Source organism: Crinia signifera, chromosome 19 (genome assembly GCF_055691185.1).
Source record: "Crinia signifera chromosome 19, ASM5569118v1, whole genome shotgun sequence".
In the NCBI taxonomy this organism is placed as follows: domain Eukaryota; kingdom Metazoa; phylum Chordata; class Amphibia; order Anura; family Myobatrachidae; genus Crinia; species Crinia signifera.
In genome coordinates this window covers 33,604,982-33,617,928 of record NC_139226.1, presented here as the reverse complement: position 1 = coordinate 33,617,928, position 12,947 = coordinate 33,604,982, and the positions used below count along the sequence as shown (strand labels likewise).

General features: G+C 44.9%; 1 protein-coding gene across 1 annotated transcript in view; it reads left to right on the top strand.

Annotated features, from left to right (window-relative positions):
• Positions 1–11,142, top strand: part of LOC146041509 (phospholipase A2 inhibitor and Ly6/PLAUR domain-containing protein-like) — a 41,606-nt gene extending 30,464 nt beyond the window's left edge. The window contains exons 5-6 of the mRNA XM_083161474.1: positions 7,814–7,957; positions 11,009–11,142. Of these exons, the coding sequence (XP_083017600.1) occupies positions 7,814–7,957; positions 11,009–11,142 (278 nt within the window). The remainder of the gene's footprint in view (positions 1–7,813; positions 7,958–11,008) is intronic.
• The last annotated feature ends 1,805 nt before the right edge of the window (positions 11,143–12,947 follow it).

Here is a 12,947-nt window from a genome sequence, read left to right as displayed (position 1 = left end):
ATAATGAGGGTTATTCAGACCTGATCACTGGGCTGCTAAATTGAATAGCCCTACGATCATGGGGATACGGTCGGTTGGTCGACACCACTGGGTTGACATACTGCAAGGTCAACAGGGGTCTAGGTCGACATGGGTCAAGGTCGACAGGTCATTAGGTCGACAAAAGCATTAGGTAGACATGGTCCAAATCGTCAGTCAAAAGGTCGACATGGGGTCTTTACCTGTTTTTTGAGCTGACACGTGGTATTTTGTGCTCTACCATCCACTAGGGCATGGTGGGAGAACAAACTAGTGTGAGGGGTCCTGGTGCACTTAATCCTGTGTCCCTGTGTCCATGTCGACTGTGTCGACATTCGGTAAAAAAAAAACCTGTTAAAAAAACCAGGTCGACCTTTTGACTGACGACCTAGACCATGTCGAACTACTGCTTGTGTCGACCTTATGACCTGTGGAAACTTGACCCATGTCGTCCTAGACTCCTGTCGACCTTGCAGTATGTTGACCTAGTGGTGTCGACCTAAGGACTGTCGACCATCTTTAGGTCGACCCAATGATCCATACCCCGATCAGGTAATCGCAAAAACTCGCTGGATTGGCAAATTCGCAGCCGTGCGATCACCTACAGTAATATTGGGGGTTGCTAATATACTGTGTACAAAATACATTAAGGGTCAGTGGCAATGGCAAATCAACAGAAGAGTGCCTCATGTCTCCTCAAGGGAACAATGTACAGTACCACAAAAAAAACATTTGAAGATCTTTTTTATGTTTCCTGCTGGAACAAATAATTTTGTTTTGGAGAGACCAACCCTAACATTAAGAAAAGTGAAGATACAGGGCCTCATGTGAAGTGATCATTTTTACATCCATTAGGCAGATCCTTAGGGCGGTTTCACACTGTCCGGCTCCTGCCGGACGGGAAATTACCGCACGGCTTAAAAGCCGTGCCGCCCCTACAGTGTGTGATGGACAGCTCTGTGTCCATTCACACTGGACAGTCACGGCGCGGCCGCCGGGTAGCAGCCGGATCTTACCACTGCAGTGTTCTGCCCATTCAGTGTGGTGTGGAAGGTAATGGGTGCCTTCACACACCACGGAGATTACCGGATACTTACGCCCGCCCCCATGTGACGAGTAGGGCGGGCGTACACCCCATCAGACTGGAAATGCCAGTCAAACTGTTTGGACCCACCCCCATGTGACGAGGGGGCGGGTCCACAGGATCTCCAAACCGGACCATGTGAAAGGTCCAGAAATCCGGCTAAAAGGCGGACAAAGTGGGTCCGGCTTTTTTCCGTCCGGTCAAAACCGAAATGTGTGTGAAACCAGCCATAGTGGTGCGGTGGCACCTGCTGGGTAGGACGGCAGCTCCCTCCTCCTCTTCTGCATCAGATTAGCTTCTGGTCATTTGATCCCTCTTGTTACTACAGTAGAACTAGCTTAAAAACTAAGGGTGTTATTCTGGTTCACTCCTTCTGGCAAATTCCTTCTTAGATGGACAAAACCATGTGCACTGCAGGTGGGGTAGATGTAACATGTGCAGAGAGAATAAGATTTGGGTGGGGTTTTACTTCAAAGTGAGATCTATATTGCAGTGTAGAAATAAAGCAGCCAGTATTTACCCTACACAGAAACAAAATAACTCACCCAAATCTAATTCCCTCTGCACATTTTACATCTGCCCCCCCTGCAGTGCACATGGTTTTGTCCATCTAAGAAGGATTTTGCAAGAAGGAGTGAACCAGAATAACCCCCTAAATTTGGAAAGTAGAAAGTAACATTGTTTGTAGTATGTTCTGACTCAATAACCAGGCTGTAAATGTAAGGCCTTTAAGACAGTTCATCTGTGTATGTCTATAGTGAACCAGTACTCACACCAGGAGACTTTGTCAGACAGTGTCAACTCAACTGAAGAGGCATGTGTGAAGAATCCAGATGAGGGTTTATTTCAAGCTGATATTCTTGTAATAATGCACAAAAACAGTAGGTGAAAAGATAATAATTTGCCAGAGCTCAACAGGAATCAACTGAAGGTTAAGATGGCAGACATACAATGAGATAGAGATGGGAAGAAGGCAGGGCTAATGACATCAGAGCCCTACAGGAACAAGGAAGGACAATTTTCACAAGAATGCAAAGCTTTGCAATAATAACATGACAGTAACTGAACAGCATATAAAGACACATACTTCGTGGGACATGACACTCCCCGTCTGAAATCTTTAGATTTCACGATAATTCAAACATAATAAAGTCATTTGGTGAAGTGCAGAATTGATCTTGAGACCTGTAAACAAAGAGAACCTGCAACAATAACAGATAATTATAAGAAAACATTTAGTCTAAATCTTGTGACTGAAGTCCCAAGTGTCAAACCCATCTTCGGATTGGGGAAGTCGCAACTTGCAAACACTTCCACCAACCCACACTGTAATCCAAATAATTAGGTGTCGATGGTATGATAGCTGGAAGTTTGTAGTAAATTTCTTCCTATGATTAGCTGAATCTAGTAGCCAAGTTCGTCTTTATGTGACATCTTCCTTTGGGAGAAGAAGCACTAATTCACTAATTGGACGGAAGAAAACTCGGACAGAACCTCCTTTGGTGACTTTGACTTCCACTTTACGAGTCTTTCCATCGTCGCTTGGGATAACCTTGGTGATAAGTCCCATTGGCCAGTCATTGCGATGGGCCTCTTTGTCCTTTAAGAGAACGAGGTCACCGATCTGGAGGTTGGGTTTTGACATCTGCCATTTATGACGACTTTGAAGCATGTGTAGATACTCTGTCTTCCAGGGATACCAAAACACATTGGACAGGTGTTGAACCTGTTTCCACTGGCGCCTGTAGATGTCATTGTGGTCTAAGATTTCAGAAGGAATTAAAGCAGCTCCAGTCTTATTGGATTTTGCTATACGACCATCCACTCTTAGCAATTTGTGACAATCCATTCCTGGGTTCAGTTCAAAGAGTGCACTGTTCTCGGATAGAGTGGCTCCCTTTGTGATCTTATCAATTTCTTGACAGTATACTTCTTGTTGTACACACTGAATGAGAAACTCCTCTGCATGTTCAGGGTCTGCAACTGTTTGTTGTAGATTGTTTGGTAGTTTCACTCTTGGCAGGCGGAAAGGTAAAGGTGTTACCCAGCTGTTGGAATCATCTTGAGTGAAATCTTTGACCATTATCTTGAGAAATTCTTTGTCTTCTCTTGCATATGCTAACTTGTTATCCTCACTTGTTGAATTGAAAACTGTAAGTCCAAGACTGTCATCCCGAGACAGGACTATGTTCGTATTATTGTGATGATCATGCTGTAATTTACTGCTATCCAGCTTCTCTTTCGCCCAGTAATGATGTGGGCATGGCTGAAAGTGAGTGCTGCGACCATTTGGCAAGAGGTTTGTCTTAAATGAGGAAATCTTAGTAGGCGGCTTCATTTTGTCCATACAGACATTGCCTATGATAACCCAACCTAGATCAAGGCGTTGGGCAAACGGAGCATTATTTGGTCCATTTATATGTTGACGCACCTTATGTACTTGGAGAATGTCTCTACCGAGTAGAAGTAAGATCTTTGCATTCTCGTCGAGGTTTGGTATTTCATTGGATATAGGCCTTAGGTGAATGTGATGAAGAGCGACCTCTGGTGTGGGAATCTCTTCTCTGTTGGATGGTATCTGGTTACACTCGACAAGTGTGGGTAAGGGTATCTCAAGATTGTCTTTGAGAGATGCTACAACCAGTCCACTGGCTCTTCTTCCAGATTCCTCCGTAATTCCACTACAGGTACCCAAAGTGTAAGGATAAATATCTCCTTCTAATTTTAACAGATCAAAGAGTTCTGGACTTGCGAGTGACTGATTGCTCTGGTCATCCAAGATGGTGTAAACCTTTAGAGTCTTCTCTGGCTGTCCCTTGGGGTATACATTGACTAGACATATCTTTGCACAAGATTTGTCACAAAGACCTTCCCCACAAACTTTAGTGCATGAAGAAGATATAGTAGCGGGACCTGCCGTTTGATCTGTAATCTCCCCGCCATGCCTTGGCATAGGAGGGAGATGTGCGGGTGGTGTAGGATTCAGTTGAGATGGGTGAAGTGCCTGCACGTGGTCCTCACAGTCACATTCTGTGCATTTAATAGCAGTTTTACAGTCCTTAGCAAAATGTTCAGTGGAAGCACAACATCTGTAACATACCCCAAACTTCTTTAGAAGTTCCAGGCGTTCCTGGAGTGGTTTCTTTCTGAAGCCAATGCATTTCTTGAGGGGGTGTGGCTTCTTATGTATGGGACACAGACGATTAGGGTTTTCGATCACCTCACCTTGGTTGCTCTGGTCAGGAGCTGATGTTGGTGTGGAAAGGATTTCTGTCTTATTCACTGACACTGACGCCCTATGGTTCTTGTAGTTAGAACGTGGGCTATCATACTTAGGGGAAAGCGAACCAGGATGATTTGGCTCACTATAGAAGAAGCTTGGGTCATTCTTGGATTCTGCAATGTTCTTGACAAACTCACAGAAGTAGGAAAATGGGGGAAAGGAGACTTGATTTTCCCTTTTGTATCTTGACCCAAGTGTAGTCCACCTTTCTTGAATTCCGTACGGCAGCTTGGAAACTATTGGGTTTACCCCATGAGCTGTGTCCAAGTAACTGAGGCCGGGTAAGTGAGTATCAGCCTTGGCCAGCAGGAGTTCAAAGAGTAGGTCACTGAGCTCTTGAAATTTCTCATTGTCCTTGCCGGATATTTTTGGGAAATTCTGCAGCCGTTTGAACAAAGCATTCTCTATGGCTTCAGGACTTCCAAAGCTCCTTTCTAGCCTTTCCCAGGCAGCAATGAGGCCTGCCGCAGGATTAGCGATGTGGACAGATCTGAGTCGCTTGACACGTTCTGTGGACTGTGGGCCAAGCCATGTAACCAGCAGATCTAGTTCTTCAGCAGCAGTAATGCCGAGGTCACTAATTGCGGTCCTGAAGGCACATTTCCAACCTCTGTAGTTCTCAGGCTGATCATCAAACTTAGTGAGGCCAGTCTTAATAAGTTCACGGCGAACCATGTATCTTGCGAAGTCTGACATGTCTGTTTTCTCTGACTTTGGGCAAGATAATGCTGGCTGCTGAGTAAGGTTGTTCATATTGTTTGTAGTGTTCTGGGTAAGAGACATAGGGAGATATGGTGGTGCATAGGCATTTAGCCTAGGAGCTGGTTTAAAGTCCATAGGTCTCGCTGCATATGAAACTGTGTGGTTACCAGGGATCTGGTGACTTACTGGCATATTGGTTTGCGACCATACATTTGTATATGGAGCTTCTTGAGGCATTGGACCTTGGTGCACTGTGGTGTGTGCATTGTACTGACCTTGGACATGGTTTGTTGAATAATGATCTGAGTCCCTTTGTTCTGCCCTGTTAGGAATGTTTTCAGCAATCAGGAGTTCACTGTTCTGGCTTAGGACGTAGTCTCTTGTGCGTTTAAGAGGATCCTCTGCATCCACTTCACTTAAATTGATGCTGTCTCTTTCACTTACACTGGCAGCTTGTTCTAAAATCTTTAAACGTGCCATTGCTGTGGCATGTTCACATTGTTTCTCCAGAGCTTCTATTTCCGCCTTTCCATGCGCTGCTCTGGCTTCCATCTCAGCCTTTTCGCGTGCTGCTCTGGCTTCCATTTCAGCTTGCATTTCTGCCTTTCTTTTTGCAAAGTCGGCTTGTATTTTAGCAGTTTCTACTTCTGCACGTGCCTTTACAAGTTGTTCACTAAGCATGGAATATTTTGAACTTCGTGACTTAGATGATTGCTTTGAATGTCTGGTGGACACAGAAATGCGTGATGATGTTTCCAATAATTGTGCGATTCTGGCTGCTGTGTTAGACTTAACTTCATATACTAAACTGTCTCGATCTAAATTGAGATTATTGAAGCCTTGCAATTCCTTTAATGCATCGTGAGTATTAAGCGTTTTCAAAACATGAACATATTCTTGACATTTCACTGTGTAAAGTTCATATACTGAACAAAGCTGACCTAGGGCTCCCTCTAGTGGTGAGACATCACAATCATGCTGAGAGATGGTGGACATGTGACTTTGTAGTTTTTGCCATAAGTTTAGGATATGGGCAGAAAGTTCATGTTTCCTACCTTCAAGATTCTCTTTAGCCTTCCATGTAGGCTTAACAGGGCGTTTAGACTGTAAGTTGAGATCCATAACTTCTTCTTGTTGTGATTGTAGATAGTGTTCATCTTGAACAGGCTGCACAGTGTTCCCTTCAGCCATGATAGAATTTAGCTAAATAACACTGGAGTAAGTTTGTACAGTAGCTTGCTAGAAGAATCTGTGTGATGTAGCTGTCTGTGTGGCTGCAAAACACTGATGATTTCTCCTCACACTGCAGGCAAACTAGTTACTTTCTTTGTATCTGCAGAAGCTGCAGCTGGCTTGCTGGTATATCTGGCAGTTTATAAACTATCTTTTCACTGTTCTGACTCAATAACCAGGCTGTAAATGTAAGGCCTTTAAGACAGTTCATCTGTGTATGTCTATAGTGAACCAGTACTCACACCAGGAGACTTTGTCAGACAGTGTCAACTCAACTGAAGAGGCATGTGTGAAGAATCCAGATGAGGGTTTATTTCAAGCTGATATTCTTGTAATAATGCACAAAAACAGTAGGTGAAAAGATAATAATTTGCCAGAGCTCAACAGGAATCAACTGAAGGTTAAGATGGCAGACATACAATGAGATAGAGATGGGAAGAAGGCAGGGCTAATGACATCAGAGCCCTACAGGAACAAGGAAGGACAATTTTCACAAGAATGCAAAGCTTTGCAATAATAACATGACAGTAACTGAACAGCATATAAAGACACATACTTCGTGGGACATGACATAGTATGTGTAAGTAAGGCACTACACTTTCTAAAGTTTTTTTTTATTCACAAATGATTTTTAAAAATCAAATATACAACGTTCTTTGAGGAGTAAATATAGTAAAGCTTCTAGGAATTAAAAAGGTGATGTTGCCCATAGCAACCAATTAGACTCTGTCTATAATTACTCTACTGGATCATATAAATGAGAGACAGAATCTGATTGGTTGCTATGGGCAGAATCACTTCTTGCATTTAGTTTTCAAGATTTGAGCAAAAAGAGTAAGTTCAAATAACAGAAGCTCCAAAATATATTATTATTATTATTATTATTATTATTAATTATTATTATTATTTAGTTCCAACATTCTTTTGTCGGAATGGATCCGATATGAGCTATTCAATTAGCAGCCAAATCCAACTTTTGGATATGCCATGGTGAGCGACTAAGGCAATGGGAGGTGGACGGAAGGCAGACAGGAGGTGGTGGGAGGTGGATGGGAGGCGGCACATCGAAGACGGTGCCGGGTGAGCAGCTGCTGCTGCTGCTGTTCTCCCAGCCCGGAAGCGGGACCCGGTGAGAAAACAGGAAGGGTGTGGGAGGCGGGCAGGAGGACCGCGGGGGCGGGAGGATGGTGCCGGGTCAGCTGCTGCTGCTACCCGGCGCCTTCCTCCCTACCTCAATCTGACTTTTAGAGTCAGACTGAGATTGTTGTAAACGGGGCCAAAACCTGTCAGATTTGACGACTATTCTCCGACCTGTCGTCAGAAAAACAGAGCTTATTGAATAAGTCGAAGGAACTCTGACCTATTCAAGTTGTAACTGTCATCTTCCCAACAAGACGGCGGTTCCGATAGCAATTGTATATACCCCACAATATCTTTCCCATCTTTTGGTATGTAATATACTGTGTAATAAATGTTTTTCCTCCAATGATTAGTGCCCTGGATCAATATAACGGAGAACGGGTATCAGTGCGACTCCTGTTTTGTTCAGGATAGCCTTCACTGTGAACCGAAACCCTTCAAATGCACCGGTGACAAAACGCAGTGCCTTACTTATACGGGCAAAGGATCTCGCCCAGGTAATTCCTTTAACCACAGATAAATCATTAATTAAACTTTACTAATTCTTACACAGGTAATGCTGTATTCTATATTTTTAGTTCACTGTTTATTTTATTTAAATTACGCCTGTTTATTCCTGATGTGGCCAGTTAGTCTTGTACTGTAGCTGGAGAAAGGGCAGGTGGCGCTAGGACAATTCACATGCAATTTGGGTTCTTTTTCTGCGATTTCGGCGATCAATTACATGAAAAGCATCCAAAAAGCATGTAATTGACAGCAGCAGGGCCCGATTAAGGTCTGAGGGCCCTGGACAACAAAATTGCAGTGCCCCTCCTCCCCTCACGGAGGCAGGTGGCACCTGGGCAGTGAGGATCCGGGCAGTGGGGATGGGAAGTCAGCCTCGTGGTCCCTACGGCAGATGGGCAGTCAGCGGCGGGGTCCCTGCGGCGGATGGGAACTAGTAGCGCTACTAGTTCCCATCTGCCGCTGGGACCTCGCCGCTGACTTCCCATCCGCCACAGAGACCCCAACGCTGACTGCAGTGCCCAGCTGTCGCAGGGACCCCCTGCATACCCCGCACTGCCCGTAACCGCTGCCTGCCACCCACCGCCACTGTCGCAGCAGTGCCAATGTCGGGGACCCTGATGTGTGGGGGCCCCGGGGCGTCCCTTGCTTAATCCGGCACTGGACAGCAGGTCCGATGCAATGAGCATCGCACTGAAACCTGCGATGCTCTGGATTGCATCCTAAGCGGACAGGATTGGCTGGGATCTCATGAGATATATCATAGGTGAAAGAACCGCATGCTATATATTGCATGTGATCCTGCATGTGAGCTTTGTTAAGTACTTAAGTACAGTACTCCAGTGGTTCTTTCTTCAGGAGTGGTACAGTCTAAGTATTGTGGAGGTGAAGGTAGGTCTTTCTAGCGTTTGCGTTGATGGCTTAGCTGAAGGAGGCTGCAGTGGCTGCTGGGAGTTCAGAATGGATGCCGGGCAAAAGACAAGGAAGTTAGCCACTTCCCTGCCCGTTACACATTGAAGGTCATATTACGCAATCCTGAGATGGCGAATCTGAACGCACAGGAGAAGTGGACAACTGAGCTCTCTTTTATAAATCGCACTCAACATACAAAAGTATGGTGCTGTGATTGAACCATGGAGCAGGGAATCACTGAGAAGTAGGGAATTTCTCCAAGGAATCCTGGTCTTTTTTACTGGTCCATGTATAAACCCCTAAATCACAACTTGGGGGTGCTGTTTATCATATCTTACGGGATGCACTTAAGGTGCTGGCGATTTGGATGCCGACATTAATGGAGATGTTGACGCAGAGATGCCGACATTGAATCGTGGGGGGTTTAGATTCAGACACTAGGCACTCCCCGCAGCTCAGCATACAGCACTGAGCGTGTGATGGGCTAGGGCAGGGGTGGGGAACCTCAGGCCCGGGGGCCATATGCGGCCCCCTTAGCCGGTCTGAGTGGCCCGCTTTGCCTGGAGTCAAGTACAGGGGAATTCTCATGAGAGGTCGGTAGTTCTCGTGAGATTCCTCTTAATCAACAGCAGCTGGAGACTGTCAGTCATATTCAGCAGCAGCCGCCGGAGCGTGGGACGGCTGCAGCAGGACAATTTGTACGATAAATTTTTACATATGGCCCCCAAAGGATTTTTTCCACATATAAATGGCCCTTGGCACAAAAAGTTTCCCCACCCCTGGGCTAGGGAGAGAGGCTTCTACAGTCAGTGACAGTTAGTTCTCTATCTTTCTCTGTGCCCTACTCTCTGCAAAGGGGGAGGAGGGGATCAGGCCCCGGGTCCCTCCATCAGACCCAGGCCTGGGTAAAGAGTACTCACTCCCCCCTCATGGCTATATCCTACCTCGCATGCGCACAGTGTTTATTCAGGGAGTCAGAAGAGTTGGGGGCACGGCCAGCAGCTCATAGAGCACCGGCCAAGCCCGCACAGTGGCGTAAATGGGAGTATGCGGTCTAGTGGGAGTGATGTCATTGTAGCACACCCCACCTGATTGCGAGACCATGCCCCAAATTTCAGGTGCATACCAGAGACATCTTAATATATTTAAGTCTATTTAAGCATATTAATGATGCAGATACCGTTGTCTATTTTTATATATGGTCACCCACACTGGTGCCAGTGTGACTTTACATCTACGGCCTGTGGGGTTGGAGTAATTAATACATTTGGGTCACGGCAAATGTACATGTAATACACATCACACCATGCAAAGCTAGACTACGTTGTGCTGAGAGGTGAGGTCATGGAAGACATATACAGTAACTTGAATATAGTCTTTGGGACGGATGTGATGGAAGTGGTACATCTGTCAGACCAGACTTAGGTCTACAGTCATTAGGTCGACCCCGGAAGGTCGACTGTCCCCAAGGTCGATAGGGTTAATGGTCGACATGGGTCAAGGTCGACATGACTTAAGGTCGACATGGGCCAAGGTCCACATGGGTTTAGGTCGACAGTCATTAGGTCGACATGAGTTTTTCACTGGTTTTTTTTTTACCCGAATGTCGACACAGTCGACATGGACACAGTTAGAGTTGAACCGCAGCCCCTCGCAACGCTCGCTTCGCTCACAATGCTTCGGGCACACTATTTTATTCTCCCGCCACGCCCTAGTGGATGGTAGGGCATGAAATACCGCCTGACGGCACATGTCGGCTAAAAAAACAGTAAAAAACTCACGACTGTCGACCTAAACCCATGTTGACCTTGGCCCATGTCGACCTTAAGTCATGTCAACCTTGACCAATGTTGACCTTTAACCCTGTCGACCTTGGGGCCAGTCGACCTTCCGGGGTCGACCTAATGACTGTCGACCTAAGTGTGGTCTGACAGATTACCGTTTCCCAGTCAACGGCCGTGCTGGTTGCCAGCCAAAATATATTTTGCTTTTAAAGGGGCAATCACTTACAAGGCATGGTTTTTTCCTTGTTCAAGATTGCCCCTTTAAAAAAACTACAGAGCCTCTGGACTTGTAAACTAATTTATTTATTTGTATTCCTTTTTATCTCTTTTTTTTTTTTTTTTTTACAGAAAATCCACCAAAGGATTATATGTTCTCTGGTTGTTCCACGCCGCAATCATGTGAAGTTGCAATGAGTCATTTAATAGGAACTGCAGCATATAATCCGAAAGGGCTGAGCTGCAAGAATGCAACCAAAATCTGAGATGCAATTACATAAATAAACTGAATTGCAAACATACAGTTGTGTATCTGTGTCTTCCTTGCTAACTAAATAACTAACTAACTAACTAACTAACTAACTAACTAACTAACACAACTGACCGGAGAACAATAGGTACAACAAGTCCCCTAGCGACTGGGCAGCTCCTTGCTCCCTTCCTCCATGCATTTAAAAAAAAGTGCACAACATCTCTTCCGTGATCACCGCTGCTCCCTCCAACTGCCCCCCACCCCCCACCCGCAGGAGGGACAGCTGGACAGTCTCCAAATAATCGGGACAGTTGGGAGGTATGCCTTATGGGGATATTTCTAACAGCTTCTAAGCACAAATGGTGAAGTTGTACATAAGGGCCAATCAGATTATCACTATCATTACATAATATATGCCTTAAAATGATAGCTAGAATGTGATTGCTTGAAGGTCAACGTCTTTGATTGTCTACTTTTGAAGGCGTGATTAATCTCCCAGTAAATGCTGACAGAAAACAATATTGTTTACTAGGCCAAATTGTTTTGATCATTAGGGCAAATGTATCTATCTGAACAATGGTGGAACTAGAATTCTGTGGGCCCCATAACAAATTCTTTACAGCAGGGATGGGGAACCTTTGGCCCTCCAGCTGTTGTTGAACTACATATCCCAGCATGCCCTGCAACAGTTTTAGCATGGCCAAATAGCAAAACTGTAGCAGGGCATGCTAGGATATGTAGTTCGACAACAGCTGGAGGGTCTAAGGTTCCCCATCCCTGCTTTCCAGCATATATATATATATATATATATATATATATATATAAACAAAATCGAATCGAAATCGAGCACATTCGATTCGATCCTGATGTGCGGCATCAAAATCGATAGAAAAATAGTATGTATAGGCAAGACTATACAGTATAGTAGCATCTGTACTGCACACTTGCCTACTTTTGAGCAGTAGGCACGAGAGGGTGTGTCATGTTCCACCCAGAGGGTGTGTCTAACTTCACCTATGGGCATAACTATTGCCATTAAGGGGTGTGTCCTGCTGTGGCAGAAGAAAACTGACACACAGAATGAGCTGAAATTCACATTCTGACACAGGGAATGAGCCGAAATTCACATTCTGATACACAGGGAATGTGCCCAAAATTCACATTCTGACACACAGGGAATGAGACAAAATTCACATTTTGACACACGGAATGAGAAAAAAAAAATCACATTCTGACACACAGAATGAGCCGAAATTGCCGTTCTGACACAGGGAATGAGCCAAAATTCACATTCTGACACAGGGAATGAGCCAAAATTCACATTCTGGCACAGGGGATGTGCCACGAAATTCACATTTTGACACACGGAATGAATAAATAAATCACATTCTGACACAGGGAATTAGCCGAAATTCACATCCTGATACACATGGAATGTGCCCAAAATTCACATTCTGACACACAGGGAATGAGACGAAATTCACATTCTAACACAGGGAGCGTTTTAAACATTTAAATAAGATAAGTGGCCAGGAAAAGGTTAAACATGTCAGAATAATACACAATCATAATAGAACCAATACTGCACTTTCTAAGCTCATAATCTCCCACTTCATGGTAAGACTCCTTTCTCTTCCTCCTGGCAGCTGCTCTCTGGTCCAGTGCGATGTTTGAGGGCTCAGATCCACACATACAGTAAATGTGGTAGAAGAAGCTGGTACACTGGGCATGTGCAGCAGCTCTGCTCTGTCCCTTACACTGCATGATGTGCTGGCAGCTCTATTAATCATATTATATGCTAATGTTGTCATAATTTAA